At 41.0% G+C, this 22,534-nt stretch overlaps 1 protein-coding gene across 1 annotated transcript in view; it reads left to right on the top strand.

Annotated features, from left to right (window-relative positions):
• KIF13A (kinesin family member 13A) overlaps positions 1 to 22,534 on the top strand; it is a 198,445-nt gene that overhangs the window by 147,032 nt on the left and 28,879 nt on the right. Inside the window, 11 exon segments of the mRNA XM_057700702.1 lie at positions 4,879 to 4,965; positions 5,069 to 5,235; positions 10,105 to 10,318; positions 11,851 to 12,013; positions 13,493 to 13,633; positions 14,420 to 14,569; positions 16,861 to 17,022; positions 17,530 to 17,703; positions 19,480 to 19,631; positions 20,223 to 20,355; positions 20,541 to 20,687. Of these exon segments, the coding sequence (XP_057556685.1) occupies positions 4,879 to 4,965; positions 5,069 to 5,235; positions 10,105 to 10,318; positions 11,851 to 12,013; positions 13,493 to 13,633; positions 14,420 to 14,569; positions 16,861 to 17,022; positions 17,530 to 17,703; positions 19,480 to 19,631; positions 20,223 to 20,355; positions 20,541 to 20,687 (1,690 nt within the window).

Raw genomic sequence — 22,534 nt, 5'->3', positions numbered from 1 at the left:
CGCAAGCTTGAAGAAGACACAGACACAGACTGAAGAGAAAGATGGGACCGGGGGACTCAAGACCTCTAGGATCAAGAGCCCCGCTGACTCATCCCAGGCTGCTTTTATTGAGTTCGTGGGCTAACATTCTCAGGTTACACTCATAAACAGTCAAAGGCCTCACATGATTGAGGCAATTATCTTTGTTTACTTCCTGGGTCCGAGTTGAGCAGGTGTGGATTTGAGCTGGGGGTGGAGAGCAAAACAGCCCTGGGGGCAGGAGACCTCTCTCAGATATTAGGGGCCTGTGCCCCACCCGTGTTGGCCCCTCTGCGACTGTGCCTGTCTTAGGTTGTTCCTCCCTTGAGGAATCTTACCCGTCTCTGGCTAACCAGTCATCCTCCAGGGCCAAACAGGGTGATATAAGGAAGGTTCTATGCACCACCCCTGTTGGCCCCTCTGCGGCTGTGCCTGTCTTAGGTTGTTCCTCCTCTGAGGAATCTTACCCGTCTTTGGCTAACCAGCCATCCCTCAGGACCAAACAGGGTGATATTAGTCTCCACGCCCCGCACCCTCAGCTCCTCCACTGCTCAAGCAGGACATTCTGAATCCCATCGCTCGGCCCACATACTTCAACACTTTCAATGCTTCAAAAAGGTTCCAGAATGTCTTCCCACAGTCCACCAGCTCTCTCAGGTCATGTTTTACCTGCTACTTGACCATTCTATTGAGTTTAAATTTCAGTGTCTCTGTTTTTCATTTGTAGAAGTTTAGGAAGTCTTTTTGTAGATATGCCTGGTCTCTATGGATAGAGGCTTGTTTTTACTCCATTGTATGCTTTAATAATTTTATTTTTACTTATTTTATTGCCTTTATTTGGAAGTTCTGTTCTCTGAAATTGCTGGGGCTTCAATCCAACTATTTGTTGTATCTGCTGGTAACTTTGCTTCCCAAAGCAGTTCGTGATATTTTAGATGTGCTCCTCCTCTTCAGCAGTTTATCTGTAGGAGTCTTGTGGCCTGGGTGAGGCTACATAAATTCCTGCAAAGAGATTTTATATCTGCTTCTCCCGAGAACACTGGCATGTGTTCAAGTAGAAATTACTTTTTATGCTAATTTCTTGGCTTGGGTACATTACCCAACCAGGTGGTTTCCATAACTTTTTCTTTTTTATATTATTGTAATAAGAGCAACTATAAATGGCAAAGTGATATGTTCATATGTATGTTCAGGCGTGTATGTGTGTGCATGTGTGTGCGCGAGCACCTAGATAGGGGTCCTCCAAAGGTGCAGATGATCACAAAAGTAGTCAATAAGTAAGAGAGGTGAAGCTTATTATATTTCTCTCTGATTTGCTCTGGAACCATTTTTAGTTTTATTCTAGAATAACACTGCTCAAATAGAGCTTTCTGAGATAGTAGAAAGGTTCTATATCTGCTGAGACCATTTGGGTGGCCACTATCGAGATGGTGCTCTTGAGAATTAACATATGGCTAGTGAGACTGAGGAACTGAATTTTTTAAATTATCATTCAGAGTTTAAAATAATGAAGGACACCGACTGACACATTTCAGCTATTGGTCATACTGCTATTCCTAGAATTTCTGGAGGGCTTTTTAGATACCTTAATAAATAAACAATGGGAAATATGTTCCTTAAAAACTCACTGTTGAATGTTTATTTTTTAGGTAGAAGAGATGAGTATTCTATAAGACTTAAAAATAAGAAAGCTTTTATCCTTTTGACAAAAATATGTATGTAAATAGGTACATATGTATATACATATAGTGTTAAAAAACAAATTTTAAGTAAATTTGAAGATCTAATTGGCTGTATTAAATGATTTGTGAATTGGGCAGCTTCTCATCAGGCAAACAGAGATACTCTGAGGGGTTACACAACATGGAAGGCTTTTATAGTAAGGAAGGTGGGACAAGGAAAGGAAGTCATCAGCAAATGAAAGTTCATTAGAGGAGAGTAGAAGTTCAGATGACCACAGCTTCTCATTAACTGAGCTGTGCATTTTGTACTTGGCTGGGCATGTTTCTGGGCACAAAGCAAGTCTTCCTTCTGCTGGGGTAGTAAAATAGTTGTACTTCCTGTAGAGGAGGATACAAGGTACCCTGTCAGGGTAATTGACATCTTCCTTTTTGGGATAATTGATGTGAGTGGTGGGGTGTGAGAGTTTCCTTTTCAGGCCTCTTGACTCCAGTTTTAGTTGAGGTTTACTTTTATTAATTTTCACAATAGACATACATGTACATACATATTCTGATCTCATTTTCCATTTTTGCAGGTGAATAAATCAGTCCATAATTACAAGTAGATGGGAAACAGACTTTTGAAACTTAAGTCACAATGTTGAGAGTCATTTTGAAAAATAAAGAGAGCATGTTAGTGTAAAATATACACACCAGAGTTTTACCATGTTTGGGTCTGACAGATGAAAAAAAATTAAGATAGTATTTTATCAATAAAAACTTATCCACCAGACTTGAAATATTACTACGAAGGAGTGATTATTTTCATATATGAATTTTCCTTATTTTATAACTTTGAGCTTGAGTCTCCTGAAGTTTAGGAGCCAGATAATGAGAGTATATGATAAAAGTAACTTATGAAAAAAGAAAACCCTCAAAATAATACTCATTATTTTTCTCCATCAAACTTCACCTTTAGCAAATCAAACTTTAATTAATTAATTAGTTATCCCCCTGAGGCTTTGTTTTCCTTTTAAATGCCAGCAAAATTTATCTTTTAGGTAAAGGGAACATTTATGAGAAGACTAAAATTGTCCATGCTAAAAATTCTGGAGGACTTTTCTTCTCCCCCTAAAAAAACTCACAGTGACAATGCTTTAACTGTGTCAAAGGATCAGTTGTTGCGATCTTCTAGTAAGCAGGAAATCCTACAAAATCTTTTACCAGGACTTATTTAGGCTATTGACTTCACAGCCCCTTGAGAGCCAGTAAGCTGTAGCAGAGTTGCCATTTGAGAAAAGCTGCCTTATTGAAAGACCACTTCCAGATGTCCGTGGACAGTTACATCTTCAAGATTTGTTTCAGACAAGTCCAAGATGCATAGACCAACATAAACCCACAGACACAGTGTACATTGTTTATGGTGTGATGTTTACAGTATAACAAAGACTGTCAGAGTTGTCTTCCCCTCTGCTAATTATTTGTTTGTTTTTATTGATGTGTAATTGACTTACAATATTATATTAGTTTCAGGTATACAGCATACTGATTTGATATTTTTATATATTACATAATGATCACCACTGCAGTTATTATCTGTCACTGTAACTGGAAGTTTGTACCTCTTAATCCCTCTTCACCCATTCCCCTACCTCCCTCCCCTTGATGGATTTTAGAGTTTGGTAGCTGATTAGGATTTAAACCTGGTATTCTTTTTATGTTTTCCCTGAGTTTTTATTATGGGAAATTTCAAACATATAAAAGTAGAAAGAATAGTAAACAAGTCTCCATATAGCCGTCATCCAGCTTCAAAAATGAACACCTTGTAAACAGTTGTTTTTTTAATTGATTTTTTATTGATTCTTTTTTTAAAAATTTATTATTTATTTTTTGCTGTGTTGGGTCTTCATTGCTGTGCATGGGCTTTCTCTAGTTGTGGCGAGCAGGGGCTACCCTTCATTGCGGTGGGCAGGCTTCTCATGGTGGCTTCTCTTGTTGTGGAGCATGGGCTCTAGGCTCATGGGCTTCAGTAGTTGCAGCATGTGGGCTCAGTAGTTGTGGCTCACGGGCTCTAGAGCGCAGGCTCAGTAGCTGTGGCGCATGGGCTTAGTTGCTCCATGGCATGTGGGATCTTCCCGGACCAGGGATGGAACCCATGTCCCCGGCATTGATAGGTGGATTCTTAACCACTGCGCCACCAGGGAAGTCTGACAGTTTTGTTTTTATTTATATGTCCTCCACATCTCCTCCTCCCTCTTCTCTGGGTTATTTTAAACAAATTCCAGATATTGTAACTTTGCATCCATAAATATCTCAGCTTGTATTCATTCATTCATTCATTCATTTTTGGCTGCACCGAGTCTTAGCTGCGGCATACAGGATCTTCGTGGCGCCATGCAGGATCTTTTTTTTCTTTTAGTTGTGACATGCGTGTGAGATCTCGTTCCCCAACCAGGGATGGAACCCAGACACCCTGCATTGGGAGCATGGAGTCTTACCCACTAGACCACCAGGGAAGTCCCTCAGCTTGTGTCTTTAAAAGACCAGTATCCTTAAACATAGTTTCTGTACCATCACACATAAAATAATAAACAGTAATTCCTTGCTAATCATATATCAAGTCGGTGTTCAAATTTCCCCAGTTGTCTTATAAAGGTTCTTTTTCAGTTGTTTCTTGAAATAAGGATCCAAATAAGATTCAGCCACTGTCATTAATTGTTATGTATCTTGGTACTGTTTTACCATGGGTCCCCTTCCTGTGCTCCCCCGCCCTTTTTTTCTTGCATTTAATGCGCTGAAGACATCTAGTTGTTTCCCATGGTCAGCATTTTGCTCACTGCATCCTGTGGCGTCATTTAGCATCTTCCACTGGCCTCTGTATTTCCTAAATTGGTTTTAGATATAAAAGCTTGATTGGGTTCAGCTTAAACATGGCATGTTCCATAGGCATCGCTTGCTGTCCATCTCCATCAGGAGCACGTCGTGTCCAGCTGTCTGTCTTCGAGGGATATTGGCATCCCTTTATCGTCTTTGCCTTGATTGTGTATTTTGAAAGTGGTTACAATTGTTATTCCTTCTTTATGTATTAGTCGAGTACACCTATTAAGAGAAAGTTCCCCCAGTTATCTCTTTAGCTCCCGGGTATGGGTTTTGTACCCTTTACCGCTCAGCTGACATAGCCCCGCTGGTGTTCCCTCAGGTCCTGTGTAAATGGCACCCTCGTGTGCAGCACCACCCAGCTGTGGCACGGGGACAGAATCCTGTGGGGGAATAACCACTTCTTCAGGTAACAGCTTTGTGTTCACTAATATGTTCACTGAGACATCTTTTCTGTTACCTATCTGAGTCTAAAACACGTTGACTTTCTCTAACGGTGAAAAACCCCACAGAATTAATTTACCTAAGAGGAAACGGCGAGATTGGTTGAAAGACTTTGAAAAAGAAACGGGCCCGCCAGAGCATGACCTGGATGCAGCCAGCGAAGCTTCCTCAGAACCAGACTATAACTATGAATTTGCACAGATGGAAGTTATCATGAAAACGCTGAATAGTAATGGTAAGACGCTGAAACATTTACTCTTTCACTCTAAATAAATGTATCTGAGGAGAATTTGAGCATGGCTAGAGAGTTGTCAGTCAGATCTCTGATGTATCAAATTGGGGATTCTGTAGTGGGAATAAAGTTTTCAGCCTTTTTATTTATCTCTATTTCTGGATTTTTAGCTTGAAGGACCCCTCTTTTTAATTATAAAAATGAAGTATGAAGAAAAGGCCAGATGGAAAAAACAAGTGTAATGTATTATCATGAAGAGTAGAGAATAACAACAAAAAAGAACATCGTTAAGATTAGGGGTTAAGATTAGCTACTGGGGCTTTTGACAGCACAGCACAGGGAGGACCGCAGCTGGAACTGAAGCTTCAGTCCACTCTGCTACTTGCTCAGCAAGTTGGGGGGAATCCCAACAGACATTCCAAAGTGATGCTCAGACATCAAAATCACATTAATGGGCCATTTAACAACATGCCTGAGCAACAAGTCTCCTGTGAGTGGTTTTCTGGAAGCCCAAATAGATGCAGGGCATGACAGGCGGGTGCAGCTCCAAACTTCATGTGGAAGAATGCCCATTAGAAGAGAGCTATTTCTTCAGATGAGATTATAGAATTCTAGATGTCTCTGTTCTCTAACTCTGCAGAGTATCCAGGTGGTATCCATTTAATCATGTATCATCCCACATCACAGATTTCTAATTTTCTCCAATTGCTACCATCATATATACATCAAAATATATATATATATATATTTATATCTATATACCCCCTCAATAACCTAACCGGTGAGTATTTAGTGCTTGTTAATTTCTCCAACCTTCTTAGCCAAAGCAATTCATCATCAGTGGCCTGGCTCATGGTGTTAACATGAGTATCCATTTGTGTTTGAGATCAGGCCTTGCTCTCCAGTATTGATTTTATAAAAGTCGTGTTTCCCCTTGCCTATGCTTTACCCAATCCCACTGCCAAATGGAGCTCCCCTGTGGGGCACACAGATGTGCTCTGATGTGATCCTGTGATGCTGAAATGCTGGTGGTGGGACAGAGTTCACGCCCTTCACCTCTGCTGCTAGGTGGTTTCCCGATCATAAGCCTGTCTGCCTGGTGGTCGTCCCCTTGGTGGTCCTATTTGAAGATTCTCTTCCCTCTCATGTGGTTTCAAACGAAGCTCCTCCACAAACACTGGGATAAAGGTTTTAACTGATTGGCTTTAGCATGAGGGAGCTTGACTGGTTTTTAGCAGGGCTGCTCCTTGGTGCTTGTGCTACGTGCTTTGGCAAAATCTAACGTGATGGGGAAGAAGCTGAAGTTTTCTGCCTGGCAGGGGTGCTCTGAATTCTTGATGGAGGAATGTTCCCTTTTCAGTTATGACCGCTTCCTCCCTGTGTCCCAACTCCATTGGCTTCCCAGTGGTTAACATCTGATGGCTGTTCTTTTCCCCATGCATCTGACAGCACAAAAGTGTCACTGGTATTATTGCTATTCTTACTAATGGCTTTATTGCTGTTGACAGCACAGCAGTTCAGGACATGGTACTTCTGGGTAAATATTCACCTTCATTATCCTAGTAATAGTCTCAAATAACAGATTTTCAAATCTCTAAAGAAAATAATGATCTAAAACCCAATTCATTTGAATTAAGAGTAAAAGCAAACCTGCTATCCGTAGACCATAATACGTTCTTCCTGAGGGTTCAAAATAGGAATCAGACATTTAACTGTTTTCACAGAGTCAACGACAGCTCTAAAGTAAAGAGCAACTAAGAGGCTGGTGAAAGGTCATAGAGCCTATTCCATCTGGGATTAAAAGGTTCTTTTTTCCCTCAAAGCTCTACTTCCCTTTGAGTTAGTGCCTTGGACATCTTGATATGAATTAATTCTAATTCTGTGGGTCATGTAAATGCCCTTCAATCTCTGCACTATGACCCTCTCTTTTCCATTCTCAGGACAGATAAGGAAGTTTGAGCTCATTGCGTAGTTACATACCAGGTAGAGAAGAAACTCACGAAGAAGAGAAGATGCTGTGCCCAGAGGAAAGGGGGTCCTTTCTCTCGTCCTAAAACATCTACCTCTTTGGTTTCTTGGCCTGAGGCGCTCTGCTCACAGTTTTAAAACAGTTCATACAAGAGGAAGAAGGTGACAGGGAGAAAAAGGAAACTGTTAACACTCTCTTGATAGTGGATTGGTTGTTTGAGAACAGGGCATGTCACAGAGTCAGAGTGAGTTGCTGATTAGGATGACCTTTTAAAAAATATGCTGTGTAGTGATAAAGGCATGAAACCATTTAATTAATTTGAAAAGAAAACATTATCAAATGTGTCTGCGAGAAAGGTGTTTCCAGACTTGTGTTGGGATCGGAGGAGAAAAAGAAACCTCGGCCCCCGCACCTCTACCGGGCTGTGTGTAGCACGGCCAGACCCGCAGTCCCCAGGCAGGGCTTCCCAGGCTGGTCTGTGGCAGGCTCGGGGAGGGGTGCTTTGAGTTGCTCTCTCTTGCACACCTGCATGTTGATCTGTGGCCACTGAGAAAACCTGGTGAGTGGCAGGACTGCCATGTCATGGCAGCTGCTAAAGCAGTTCAGAAAGCCTCAGTCCCACTAAATGTGCGTTGGCATGGGACCCGCTGCTTCAGCCATCTGGGATCATGTGTGTTTCTACCTACCACTGACCAATGAGTAGAAGAAAGAATTAGGCGTTTTATTCAGTGTCTTTTAGCAAAAACCCTAGGGTATGATTTTATTTTTAAAAAATGGTGTGTTTTCCAGTTTTCTCTCTTGAAAGAGATTCATACATACTCAGGGCCCTATGAATGGATGGTGGGGCTCCTGTCCTTTCTTTTTTAAACTTAGAGCCTAAATAGAGAAAAAATATGTATACTGTTTGAGAAATATGTATATTTTTTAATTCTGAGAGAACTTCTCAAGCCGTTACGTGTAAAATTTCTTTAAACTCCCTAAAAAAAGATCACCGTATTATTATTTATTTTTTTTCTGGAAGTTCTCGGGCTATGTCAGAAGTTCTAATCCTTTGGCGTATGTTTTCACTCTGTGGAAAAGATCTTACCCACCCGTGGTCTGCCTTTGTGTAAGAAGGTTTTTTTAGGAGTCCATTTTCCATTGGCCTTTCAAGTAACGTATTTCAGGGACTGTATGTCAGGACTTGATGAAGAAAAGTATTCTGCTTTGAAAAAATAACGGATTTGAGAGTTTTATATCAAAGAACAGAATTTTTTTTTCAATCTACTCTTGAACAGGGTACTAATTCTGAAGAAAACATGGGAGGTGAGAGTACAATTTGTTACTAGTTTATTTCCTGCCCCAGACAATCAGCTCTGATCTGAGTTCAGAACCTGACTCTGTTGCTTATTAGCTGTGCGATCTTAGGTAAGCTACTTAACCTTTCTGAGCCCCACTTGTCTCATCTTTGAAATGGGAATGCTGTCCGCCCTTAGGTTTGCTGCAGGGCTTTCATGAGATGATATGTGCAGAGTGTCTAGTGCCTCCACCTGAGACACAGCCAGCAGCCAGCAGAATCATTATTGCCATTGCGGTTGTCATTTTTATTAAAACAACTCACCTATGCCGTGCATATCTAGTGGTTTTTAAAAGTACTTGCTATTCTGTTTTGTATTATTTAACCCTATTTTTTTAAGCTAACATGCTATTTTCTTTTTCTCTTCTCATATAGAAAACTAGTAAAATTTACATGCTTTTTCACAAATTGATAGGATCTTCTGGTAAAGTCAGTCAATAGCCATCATCAGGTGATGTAAAAATTCCTCTTAATTTCCTTCTCTTATCCTGGAAATTAAAATGAGAGTCAATATGTAGAAGTATGACACAGGCAGCACTGAATAATAAGCAAGTGTGTGAATCACAGGCTAGTCTGAGAATACAAACACATCTCCTAGGTCCCATGTACTTCAGGGAAACATTTTACCATTGTGGTGATTTCTTTGTTTACCATACAGATTGTCTAACATACTGTTTCCCTCCAGTCGGCTCACTTAGAGATGTTATAGCTTCCTCTTTTGTAGATGTGGTCAGTGGCTTCCTTAATCTTCCTCCACAGCATCAGGGTCATTGGTTGTTACTAAGCTAATATCCTGCCACAGCCAGTTAACTCTTTAGGATTGAGTCCTACCTACACCACAACCGCTGCTAGTCATTGTCATGGCCCCTTTAAAGAAATCTATTAGTGTTTCTAATACCTATTCACCCACATGTATGTTGGTGGTCTCTACATCTGCAGAAGCAAAAAATGAGAAATGGCCTTATATTTTTGCAAGTGAATTGCTCTCTCGGCTATTAACCCCTGAGAAATTGCCAGACCATATACTCAATCAATATTTTCAAACATATGCTGTGATCTGTAAGTTTCCTCCCACATTATAAAAATTCAGTATTAATAAATTTGTGGCTAAAATCAGAAATACAAACCCTTTGCCATGTACTAAAAGCAACGCTAAAAACAAAAAGAGACTATCATAAAAATCAAATTGCACGTGGCTCTGTCTTTGGAGTTGTCTTAGATTTTCATTGAGTTTTTCTTCTCGGTGTATAGAATCCCATCCCCTTCACCTCTACCATCTGCTTTCTGAAGCTGAGCGATCTAGCTAAACATTAGGATGAGCTCATCAAATTGAAGAAAGTAACACAGGAGATGTGGGGATTGCTTACATGCAGGGAATTTATCTAAAATGTTAAGGAAAAGAAAATTGAGAGGCTTTCATCTGACTGGGCCCCTTAAGCAGCTCACAGACAGCATGTTGAAAGGCTCGATTGTGGGGGAGGACATAGTTCTTGTTGAAAGAAGCACCGACGGGCTACCTGTATTAGCCACCGCTGAAGACCCCTTGCCTTGTCTCTTGGCTCACCAGACCCAGTTCAAAATGTGGTTCAGGTCCTGGAGAAACAGTACCTGGAAGAAAAGCGGAGCGCCCTCGAGGAGCAGCGGCTCATGTATGAGCGCGAGCTGGAGCAGCTCCGCCAGCAGCTGTCCCCGGAGAGGCAGCCCCAGAGCAGCGGCCCCGACCGCCTGGCCTACAGCAGCCAGACAGCTCAGCAGAAGGTGACCCAGTGGGCAGAGGAGAGGTGAGAAGGGGAACCGGGGGGCCCAAGGTCAAGGCCTCAGGGTCTGGGCGTGAGGCATGTCAAAGGGGGACAGACCTAGCTGAGAGGGAAATCAGGCTTGTTAGCACTTGCCTTTCCTCTCAAAGGTATTATTTATCCTAAGTATGTTTACCGTGATGTTAGTTGTTAAAGATTATACCAGCCGCCTTACCCTTCAATAAGCGTGGTACCAAGTTAGAATACTACTGCTGGGGTTTGAACCATTCACTGTTTGAATAGTTCTTCAGCATAAAAGCATGTCTTGTTTTTTATTTCTCTTACTTTGGAATCCATTTAAATACAACTTTAATGTTAAGATATCTACTAAATGTGAATTTTTTTAACTATGACTTTATATCAGAACTGAGGTAGTGGTGGAGGAAATGGTAACAAAAACAACAATAAGGACATTAAATTATTGAAAAGTTCTGTTGGGTTCTGACTGCAATCTGGGAATCGTGCTTATTTTATTTAATGCTCCCAGTAGCACCAAGCCATGAGAACTATTATTTCTGTCTTGTAGATTGGACAATCACTTTAAATATCCTCCCTCAGTCACACATTCAGTAAATGAAAAGGCCAGTGTTTGAGCCCAGGTCTGTCGATAGTCCATGAATAACTCCTGTGTTGTAATAATAATAATAGCACCTGACATTTCTTGAGCACTTATCACGTGCCGACATTCCACGCAGTAGAAAATCCAAGTAGAACTTTACAATCGGTCCTTGATACCTGCATTCTACATCGTGACTAAGTGGACCTGTGCAGTTCAAACCCATGTTGTTCAAGGGTCAGCTGTACTGTTTCTTTCATTCATTGGGTAGTTTTAGCATATCCTGTGATGGCCATGCACTCAGTCAGAAATTAGGTGTAGTGACAAGCAAAAAAGACATGGTCCCTGCCCTCAGGGCGCTTACAGCTACATAGAGGAGACAGACATTATTGGTCAAATAATTATACAAATAGATGAGAAATTGTAACTATGACAAAAGCTACTGAGGCAAAAGATGTGGGATTGGGAAAACATGCACCCAGTTAGGATGTTAGAGAAGATTTTATCAGGAAGTGCTATTGTGTAGAGTTGAAAAACGAATTTCTCACCTCTTACCAGCTGGAGAAATCGTATGAAACACTTTCTCCTTACTGACTCCAGATCTCCGCTGCCCCAAAGTACACAAAAGTCATAATCATTTCTTTTTCCTAAAAGATTGCTTTATTGGTTTTTCTTTTTTTTTTCTTTTTTCTTTTGCATTATCATCTTAAAATCTAGTTGTTTTCAAATGTTATATAATTTCAAACATGGTTTGAAGTTAAGTCACTCACGTTTGTCCTCATCTATGGTTACCAGTGGATAGACCACAGAACCCTGGTGGAAGGAGGGAAGGATAAGAGGTGAATTGGCAAAAATCGGTTGAAAAATAATTGTTTGAGAGGAGATTTCTACTACTTTCTAATAATATGACTCACTTGGAAATGGGATTGCAGTTCTCATTTCCTTTTCTGCTGTGCCACAGGGATGAACTCTTCCGCCAAAGCCTGGCAAAACTTCGGGAGCAGCTGGTCAAAGCTAACACCTTGGTGAGGGAGGCAAACTTCTTAGCCGAGGAGATGAGCAAGCTCACTGACTACCAGGTGACCCTGCAGATCCCTGCTGCAAACCTCAGTGCCAATAGAAAGGTAAGAATGTCCTCAAAGAAGATGAGAGCAAGAAGTACAACAGTAGATACTGTAAGTGGAATGTAACCCTGACATCCACAGAACATCCATGAGGAGACCCTGATGTGAGCCAGAGGCTTTGTTCTTTTTAAGACTTCCTCTAGAGACCTCCTTGGGTATATATGCCCTCGGATATTTTATGATCAGAATATGAGAATTTGGGGGGCTAAAAGACTTGCTAATTTAAATGCTTTCTTTAAATCATTGAAGTTGGGACTTGGCGCTTTCACCGCTGTGGTCCCAGATTCAGTCCCTGCTCAGGGAGCTAAGATCCTAACAAGCTGAGCAGCATGGCCAGGAAAAAAAAAGAATGAATGAATGAATGGATGGATGGATAAATAAATAAATAAATAAATAAATAAATAAATAAAACATTGAAACTAGAATTATATATAAGTAATTCTTCCTGCTTTTCTCTTTCATGTAAATGCCTCCTGAAATGGGGGATATGTGTATATTTTGTGATAGTACCATTCTGAGGGTAAATTCTTCAAGAAAGAAAGATTTGTATAATACCTGTTTTATATACACAGAAGGATTCTTTGCAGCCATTGGAAAGTTTCCCATCATTAAAACTTAGAAGATTTTTGGGGCTTCCTAGGTGGCACAGTGGTTGAGAATCTGCCTGCCAATGCAGAGGTCACAGGTTCGATCCCAGCTCCAGGAGGATCCCACATGCCGCAGAGCAACTAAGCCCGTGTGCCCAAAAAAAAAAAAAAAAAAAGGAACCGGCACAGCCATAAATAAATAAACAAAAAACATAAGTTTAAAAAAAAAAAAAAGAAACTTAGAAGATTTTTTTCCTTTATAGAGAAATTTTGAAAAATAATTTTTCATGCATTCATTTTTCCCTCTGGCCAGCAAGCTAGAAATGAGAGAGTATCTCATCAGTCTTCTTGCATTTTAGTCTTTTGACCAAGTAGTTCTCCTTTGAGAAATTTATTCTAAATCTGTACTTATAGAAGTGTTCATAAATATTTATGTGCTTTCACACAGGGATGCTTGTCTTAGTGACCTTTGTAACAGCAAAAATTTGAAACAGCCATGATGTTGACCAGTAGAATAATTAGTCAAATGATTGATACAGCTCCATAATGGATTGCTATGTTGCTATTAAAAATCATAGTTGTGAAGAAAATTTAACAACACAAGAAGGTGAACATAGTATAAAAACTGTGGAGAGAGGATTGGGATAGGAAATTTGTATTTTTGTTTGGTTCTGATCATGATTTAAAAAAAAAATGTGTGCATATTTATACAGAGTATTGGAAAGCCAGAATATTCCCCAGGTGATAGAATTTCATCTCCTTTCATATACATTGTGTGTTTTTTTGCAAGCTTATTACTTTATGATAATACCTATTGCTTCAGGAATCCAAAAAAGTTATAACAAGATTTGTTATGTTTATTTTTTTGTTTTTATTTTCCTTCATTGGGCAGAGAGGAGCCATCGTGAGCGAGCCAGCTATTCAAGTGAGGAGGAAAGGAAAGAGCACCCAAGTGTGGACCATCGAGAAGCTGGAGAATAAATTAATCGATATGAGAGACCTTTATCAGGAATGGAAGGAAAAGGTTCCTGAGGTAAGAGAGACAAAATGTGAAGGAGCTTTGGTTGTGTTGAAAGGACAGACTATAAGTGATTTAATCGTCAGAACGCACGCATGTGCGTCAGTGAATATCTGTAGGGATGCTTGGACATTTATATTAGAAATGTAACATGAAAGTGATCTTGAAAGGGTCAGTTGGATTGGTCATAAAATACGCAGTCCCCACACAGATAGGAACTAAAGGAAGAGAACACATAGCATGTTCTTATTGGGCTGCATCTTTACTACATTTCAAGTGAAGTGAAGTAGAACAAAGTGTGTTTGTGCTGCTTTGTCAGTGTTCTTAAAAAGCGGCTTAGGTGGAACCAGGTGGGTTTTGTATTCATTAGAGTATGTTCATGTGATCATGGCTGCGTAGAGGCTAAGAATAGCTGCAAAAGAGCGTGATCCATTTTTTGGACATTAGTAATGGAAAAAAAGACTCGACAAAGGAAATGAGGCAGAGCACAGGGAGTGAAACCTTGCTGGTGGCGTGTGATAGGGAAGACGGGGTGTGATAGGTGGGGCTGTAACCAAAGAAGGGCTCCACCCTTATGTCACTTAGTTCCCCAGCTCACAATGCCCCTCCTGTGAGCTAGTTCTGTTTAGTTTGTGTAACAGGAATCTAATTTTACTTCTCTTTAATTTATTTGGATAAATGCTTTTTCTTTGAAACATTGTAAAATGCTGGTTTTAAATAGCATTGTTTAAGTTGATGTTTTGTTTCCTACGCACCTTCCCGCCCCCTCCACCCCCCACCCTCACCTCTCCTACCACTCAGGCAAAGCGACTCTGTGGGAAACGAGGTGACCCTTTCTATGAAGCCCAAGAGAATCACAACCTGATTGGCGTGGCTAATGTGTTCTTGGAGTGTCTCTTCTGTGATGTGAAACTTCAGTATGCGGTCCCTATCATCAGCCAGCAGGGGGAGGTAAGGACAAGCCAGCCTCGGAGAAAATGGCCATGGTTCAAGTTCGATTTTTGTTTTTTTAATTTGATTTAAGTTATGTTCTTGTGGTAGATCAGGAAACTAGGGTGAAGCATCAGGATCACATTCTTTTTTCTCTACTAATATCAAAAACTATCAAAATTAAGTCATGGTTTTACAAGATTATTAGAACATGTTTTTTATTTGTGGTTCACAAGTATTTGTTTTCATCAAATTAGAACTCTTTTGGAAACCAGATTCAGCTCTGTGCCCCACATTCATTTCTCTTTTAATCTTTCACCTCTGTAATACACTTTAGTTCCTTCCTGGCCCCTAAGTGGTCTTTATAAGATACAACTTGGGAGGATTATTTTGAAATTTAAAGTATTCAAAGAAAACCAAGCTTAACTATCCCATTGTTACCACCTCTTTAAAAAAAAAAAAAGCCCCTCATATTTCAGTTATTTCATTATATTGGCCTTATGTCAGCCTGAAACATTTTAGAAAATGTTCAAGTTCAAACTTTTTTAGATTATCCACTTCATCAGCTGATGTTTTCATTTTAAATTTAGTAGCATCCTTATTTCCTTCAATAGCGTGCAAACTTGGAAATACTGTTATTTTTAGTGATTCTTAGAGCAGGCTGAGAATAGAGTGGCATTCTGCCCAAAGTGAACCCAGAAAATAGACCCTAGGTTCCCAGTTGTGATGTGTAAGTACACAGCTCACATTCCACGTGTGGTAACCCACTTCTGAACATTATGCTCTAGGAAAGTAGTGGAAAAAGTTTTTTCCCCATGTTAAAAATGGGCACAACTCCTATGGCAACGAGATCTAGTGGCTGAGTCCCTAGTCAGGGTTTCTTAAGCTAGGGTCCATGGTGAGCTTGAGTGTTCCATTAGTCCCCCTTGAAGTTATACTAACAATGTGTTAGGTTCTCAAAAAACGTTGGGGAGAAAAAGCTTAAGAACCACTATCTTCTACCTGTTTTCTCACATTTGCTTTCTTTGCCTCCTCTTGCTCCTTCCTCCATATTTGTTTCACCTGTCAAATACCATCAACTAATGTCAGGTCCCGGGTGCCAGGGCCAGTTGCTCTGTGGAAGCTGGATCTGAGCTATCTTTAAAAATGAGCCTCACTGTTTAAGATGACAGCAGCACCTCCAGAGCATGTGTCCCCTTCACAACTCATTTACAAGCTTAAACTGTGTTGTCAAAGAAAAGTTGTCCAGAGTCCTCCCCCTGAGAATGCAAAGGTCAGGGTCATTCCTATCCTTAAATTCAGTTCTGTGCCACCAACTGTAAGAGACACTCCTAAACTAGCACCAATCCAGAGAACCACTAGGATATTCTGGAAACTTTAAGCCCCCCCCCGCCCCCCCTTTTTTTTTTTTAAGAAAAACAGTTTTAAGGAACTGTCTCCTTATAACTTCATGGCTTTCTATTTGTTGTTCCTCCTGGAGAAGGTCTCGCCCCTTCACCCTGCTCCCAGCCCCCATGTGAATTCTGTTCTCATTCTCTGCTCCCAAGAGAATAAAGGCTCCATGAGCCCAGTGGCCATGACTGTTTGGTTCACTGTTGGAAATGCAGCACTTAGTACAGTTCCCGGCATACAGTCAATTCTCTGTAAATGTTTGTTGAGTGGATAAATTTATCCCTTGACAGCCTACGTGTGTCTCTGTTAGAGCTGCTAGTCTGCACTGGGTTTTTAATTCTCTGTCTTTCCCCACTTGACTGTGAGTGTGCAGACAGCAGAGCCTGTATCTTTATCTTGGTGTTCCCATGATGCTAGGTATTTGATCAAATGAGTAAGTGAATGCATATATGAACGAGGGAAATGGATGACTCCAGGTAGAATGTGAGAGCTGCCTTTGTGCTGCTCATGGGCTTGTCCTGTAGAAGAAGGGTGAGGATGGAGATGACTCCAGGAGGCAAGGTACAAAGCAAATCTGGCTCACAGTAAGGCAGGATGATTACGGGACAGACGATGGAGTGGGCTGGCTCAGGAAGTGCTGAGTCTCCTGTTGCTGGAGGTGGCCCAGCGGTAGCAGTGGAGCTGCCTGCTGGGAATATTGTAGTGTGCTTTCTTTCTTTTTTTTTTTTTTTTTTTAACACTTTTATTGAGATACAGTTAACATACAATAAACTGCATATATTTAGTGTGTACAATTTGGTATTTTTTTCTTATTAGTAATGTATATATGGCAATCCCAATCCGTAGCGTGCTTTCCGTCTCAGATCAGTATTGTCACGGGATGTCTTTTAACCCCACGGTGCTCTGGTTCCCTGACCCAGGTTGCCGGGCGTCTCCATGTGGAAGTAATGCGAGTTACAGGCGCCGTCCCGGAGCGCGTGGTGGAGGATGACTGCTCGGAGAACTCCAGTGAGAGCGGGAGTCTTGAAGTCGTCGACAGCAGTGGAGAAATCATTCACCGAGTCAAAAAACTGACGTGCAGGGTGAGAGAGCAGGGGTAGGGAGGCTCCAATAAATGACCTTTTCAATTCAAGACAAGTTTATAGAAAATCTTAGGAGTTTTTCATAGAACATGGTAAAAGCCAAACTTTCTGACAGTTAACACAAAAACGGATAGTACTTTTCCGAGAAGTACAGCACTCTGTACGCTTTCTGAGGACAGTTGTATGAAATTTCAGAAGTCTATATGGCACACAAGGAGTGTATACTGTTTAGTGAATCATGCTTTTCTAGTAAAGGTCGCAGCTGTATCAGAAAGTCAGTTATTAGGAAAGTTTGAGAAGGGTGTGTGCTCGTATACCATAGTTATGAAACTACTGTTTCATTACCGATAGGTAACCCTTCATGAAATATCTTCAGATGCCAAATGGAAAGCTGATTATTTATTTCAACACTTACTCTTAAATTTGAGGTAGCTGGATATGAAAAGAATGCATAGTTTGTTTTCTGTATGAGAGTTATATTTGCATTTTTTTTCTCTCTCTCTCCAGGTGAAAATTAAAGAGGCAACTGGGCTGCCCTTAAACCTCTCAAATTTTGTCTTCTGTCAATACACGTTCTGGGACCAGTGTGAATCCACAGTGGCTGCCCCAGTAGTGGACCCAGAGGTGCCTTCCCCACAGTCCAAGGATGCCCAATACACTGTGACCTTCTCTCACTGTAAGGTACAAGTGCCCTTACAAGATGAGCTGCTTGGGAGGCAGCCAACTGGGGCTCAGTTCGAAAGTCTACCTAGAGGTTTTCCCCATGTGAATGTTTCATAAACATAATAGGTTTTATTGAGCTGTTTAACCTCAAATGTACTTTAACACAAATTCACGCCATTTAAAAGTATTTACAAAAAATCTGAAAGACCTCCACCTGAAATCTGTGATGACCAGTGACAGTTTGCTGCATGTTATGTGTGTGCAAACGTGTTCGTACACAAAAATGGCCAGAGGTGCACGCGCTGAGTGTCATGCATGCGAAACTTCTTTAAAAGTTTTTTACAAAAATGTGATCACATTATACAGATTGCAGAATTGCATTTTATTATTTTAATATAGGTGAACATCTAACCATATAAGTTGCTGTAGATATTTTTCATTCTTTTGAATTCGAAGCATAGCATTCTAAAGTCCCGTATGAACTTTTAAAGAGCATACAGAATGAGAAAGGCGAATTTTTGGTGAACATTGGTTGGACCTATTTTGTGACATCAGTTGCTCTTCTTGGCTTTCGTATCAGACTGACAAATGGTCATTTCTGACAGCCGGACTCTAGCCTCTGTGTAATTTTGATTTTCCTTGAACAATTCTTAAAGATACTCAAGACCCCTTCTTTTGGAAATTCTTTCTGGTTCTACCCTTAGAAAACAAATCCATGTCACCACCTATAAAATTTCACCATATATAAAGTCTGTGAAGTCTTGATTTTTATGAGAACAAATAGCCCACTTTTTTTTTTAACCTGTATTCACCAAGTCTGCTTCTTAGTTCTTTATTAATCTGTTGCCATTGTTGTGATTGTTCTCTGAATATGCTTTTGAATATTCCCCATCTTTCTTTGGATCCAAAAAGCTGCTCCTTTAGAAGAATGAAACCTGGATTTTAAGTGCATCCTAGCTAACAACTGGTTTAATGAATACTAGTCTCAGAGACCTTGAACTCATTATGTGACCTTGAGGTTTTTTTGGTTTTTTTTCACCTCTAAAACGTGTGGTTTGTGCTAATTGGTCATTAATTTTATTTTCATTCTAAAATTCTGTCTCTATCTCCAAATAAGAAGTTAGGTACTATAAGTTTAAACCAATATAGTACAGCCCTTTCCAGAAATTAGAGTCACCTGCGATTCCACTAAGCTGCTAATGTAAGGAAATCCACGTGGTTCCTTGCCGGCTGCTTTGTTCTAGGTGATTTGCTTACCGCTGCGTCCACTCAGCATCCGTTTCCTCACGCTCATCTGTTTGCATTTCACAACAGAAATTGGAGTGGGAGGGTTGAAGAGCAAGAGTGCAGAATCATGGAGATAATCATATAAAATGTAATTCTGTTTTGGTCTCCTAGACCATAGCAAGGAACAATCAGAAGTTCCCATTTTTTGCTGTGCTGATTTGTCTGTTCCAGCTTGAAAGTCAGAGTGGTCCTGGGAAAAAGAGAATGAACTGGGAGGAAGGGAGGACAGATTCAGCTCTGCAACTAACACGTGCGATGTGGGGCCAGCTGCTTTCCTCAGTGTCCTCATTTATTAAAAAAAAAAGCTCTACCCCAGAATCTCCCTTGCCATCTAATGTGCTGGTTTCTTTTCTGTTTTCTGTAAAACAGCAGCAATGGTTTTAAGGTTGGGATCAGGCTAATATACTCTGAAGCAAATCTGTATACAGTTGAAAGTTAAAAAGGAAATTTCACAGATTCCTTTCTGCATAATTCCTGTTGCTCTTTCCTTTCCCCCACTTATCCCAGGACTACGTGGTGAACGTAACGGAAGAATTCCTGGAGTTCATTTCAGATGGAGCGCTGGCCATCGAAGTGTGGGGCCACCGGTGTACAGGGAACGGCAGCTCCATCTGGGAAGTCGATTCCCTTCATGCGAAGACAAGAACGCTGCATGACAGGTTTGTGGTTGGCTGTGGGCTTTAGACGCAGGGTCAAGGCTAACCCTTGGACAATGGTTGAGAGTAAGGACTCTCTGAGCCTCTTTCCTCCTTCGTGAAATGGGAATGATGAAAGGAATTACCAGGCATTGGAAAAATTCGATGGGGAAAGGAAAGCCTTTTCAACAAATGAGACTGAAACATCTGAGTATCTATATGGAAAAAAACAACCTTGATCTTAATTCACATGATACACAAAACTTAATTTGAGATATAGCATGACTTTAAACATAAAAGATGAAACTAAAAGGACCGTGTGCCACTCATACCTCTTTGGATGAATCTCACAAATGTTGCTCTGAATCAAAGAAGCCAGACCTAGAAGAGTACAGTACTACATGATTACGTTTATGTGAAGTTCTAGAACAGGGAAAACTAATCTGTGAGGTTATACAGCTGCTGTGGGTGGCGTGGGGATTGAGTGAGAAGGGGCCTGAGCAGGCCTGCTGTGGTGATGGTGGGGGGGGGGGGTGTGGAGGTGTGTGCATGTGTCATGTTGCTGATGACATCCTGGACGATGACACGCTTGTTTGTTGGAACGTGTGTCTGCAGGTGGAACGAGGTTACTCGCAGAATAGAGATGTGGATCTCCATCCTGGAGCTGAACGAGCTGGGGGAGTACGCTGCCATAGAGCTCCACCAGGCGAAGGATGTCAACACGGGAGGCGTCTTTCAGCTCAGACAGGTACTCAGTTTGCCTTTGCTCGTTTCCTGTTTTCTCCTTGTCCCTCTTTTACACACAGTTTCTGGAATTCCCCCATTATTCGCCTCTTTGTTCCCTAATTCCTCCCCCTTCCTTTGTCCTCTTCCCCTATCCCGCCCATCCCCATTCCTGGCTCCCATTTCCTCATTGCACCCCCACCTCTGCAGGGTCATTCCCGGAGAGTGCAAGTCACGGTGAAACCCGTCCAGCATTCCGGGACGCTGCCACTCATGGTCGAAGCCATCTTGTCCATCTCCATTGGCTGTGTGACTGCCAGGTCCACCAAGCTCCAGAGAGGGCTGGACAGTTACCAGGTGAGACCAACAGGTTTGAGATAGTATCTAACAAAGACTGGTTAATGCAGAATTAAGGCAGTCAGTGATCTATGATGGAGACCTGTTTAGGAATGTAGCTGAACTCCTTGCCTTAACTGTGTATCTGGCCCACCCCCACCCCATTCATATTTCCATCCAGTGCCTTTTTACTAGGTTTAAAATACTCTCAATATATTGGCTTAGTGCTGATTAATAATAATTTTATTTATAAACACACATTAAGGCTATAGTGCTCATTTACTTTAGGCAGGTTTTATTTTACATCTGGCCCAAATTATGTTGGATATTTGACATCGCTGGCTTTGGCCTGATCCACTGTTATTAATATAAAATTGCCCCCATACACTGGCATAATTCACCAGCTCTATGAAAGCTTTACTTTTTTTTTCTTAGTTAAAAGTTGTCCTCATGATCATTTTTGTTGGTTAAATCTTTTGCTCAATCTTCTGTTCTCATTTTTAAAAAATTAAGAGATGGAACCATCTAAGAATTCATCTTACTTGCCACTCACATAAACTTTGTTAGGAACTTGTCCCCAAGGGCCTGAAAGAATGCACGTGTCCCCAAGCCCTCACTTTACTATCAGATATAGTCAGGGACTGGGAGGAATCAGACCCTTGAATTCTGGCCCCCTCACTGCCACACGTGAGGGGAACACACTCCCTGTCATGATGGGGAGAAAACGTTTCTCTGCAGAGTCTGGGCATAAGCCCAGCCTAACTTGAGAAGGATTCATTTTCCATCTCAGTTTCCTTTTGGCTTCATGGCAGCAAAGACTTTACTGAAATATTGGCTTGGACTGTTGGGCCGTAAGGAAGTCACAGCTTTGTCAGACACTGCCTTCCTCATTCCAGGCCAAAACTGCCTCCAACTCAAAGCCCAGGAAGAATATAAATGGAGTTGTGAGGCTGGAGTCAGCTGCTTCCGGGGAGGCTTCTCCACCAGACTTCTCGTTGTGTGCGGAGTGAGAGTTGGGTTGTCCCTCACTTGGGGTCAGCTGCAGGGCCTGGTAGCAAGAGCACAGACTCAGAGTGAGGAGACCTGGGTTCTTAAGTTTTGTTTGACTTAACTGAGTAATTTAAAGTTCGAGTTCCCTTTTTCTTTGCTCCAAAATGATGAGGTAGATTTAATAATTCTCTGCGGTCCCTCTCTGCCATACGGTTCTGTGGCTTAATAAATCTCTGCGCTTAGACAAAACTTTGAATCTGCGTGTCCTGACCCATGACCTACAAGCATGGATCATCAACTGACTGACTCTTCCCACTTGAGGAACATTGCAAGCATTGATTATTTGCACTTTTTAAAACAGCTATACCTCTTGAGTTAAAACTGGTGTTTGTCAAAATTTGAGCTCTCAAATATCAGCCTTCCCCCAGTGCTGAATGCTCTTCAAAGAGTATAGTACCTGTCATGCAAATTTGAACTGTGACTGTTTTAAAGCTTTTTTCTTTGCTGCCATGACCAAGGTCATATCTAGTACCATTTTTGTTGTTGACATAGTCCTTTAGGATCATTTTGATGCAATAGCTTGAGCCAATCCAAAATATGTTGATTTCACAACAGTTCTACATCATGAAAGCTCAAGCTAGTTTTCGGTGAATAGAAGTATCTTCCTAGTCTAAAAATGATGATAAATTAGAGCTGTTTGTACTTTATTCATTAATATGGGGAATTAATTCAAGAAAAATTATTTCAGTATTGGGCTTGCATTTAATACATTAGAGTTATCCAAATGAAAATGGTGGTTACCAAACTAAAACTGAAGTTTATTTTAAAATCTACACAGAGAAGGGACTTCTTAGGTGGTGCAGTGGTAAAGAATCCAC

Source organism: Hippopotamus amphibius, chromosome 11, assembly GCF_030028045.1.
Source record: "Hippopotamus amphibius kiboko isolate mHipAmp2 chromosome 11, mHipAmp2.hap2, whole genome shotgun sequence".
Classification (NCBI taxonomy): Eukaryota; Metazoa; Chordata; class Mammalia; order Artiodactyla; family Hippopotamidae; genus Hippopotamus; species Hippopotamus amphibius.
This window is presented reverse-complemented; position numbering and strand designations above follow the sequence as displayed.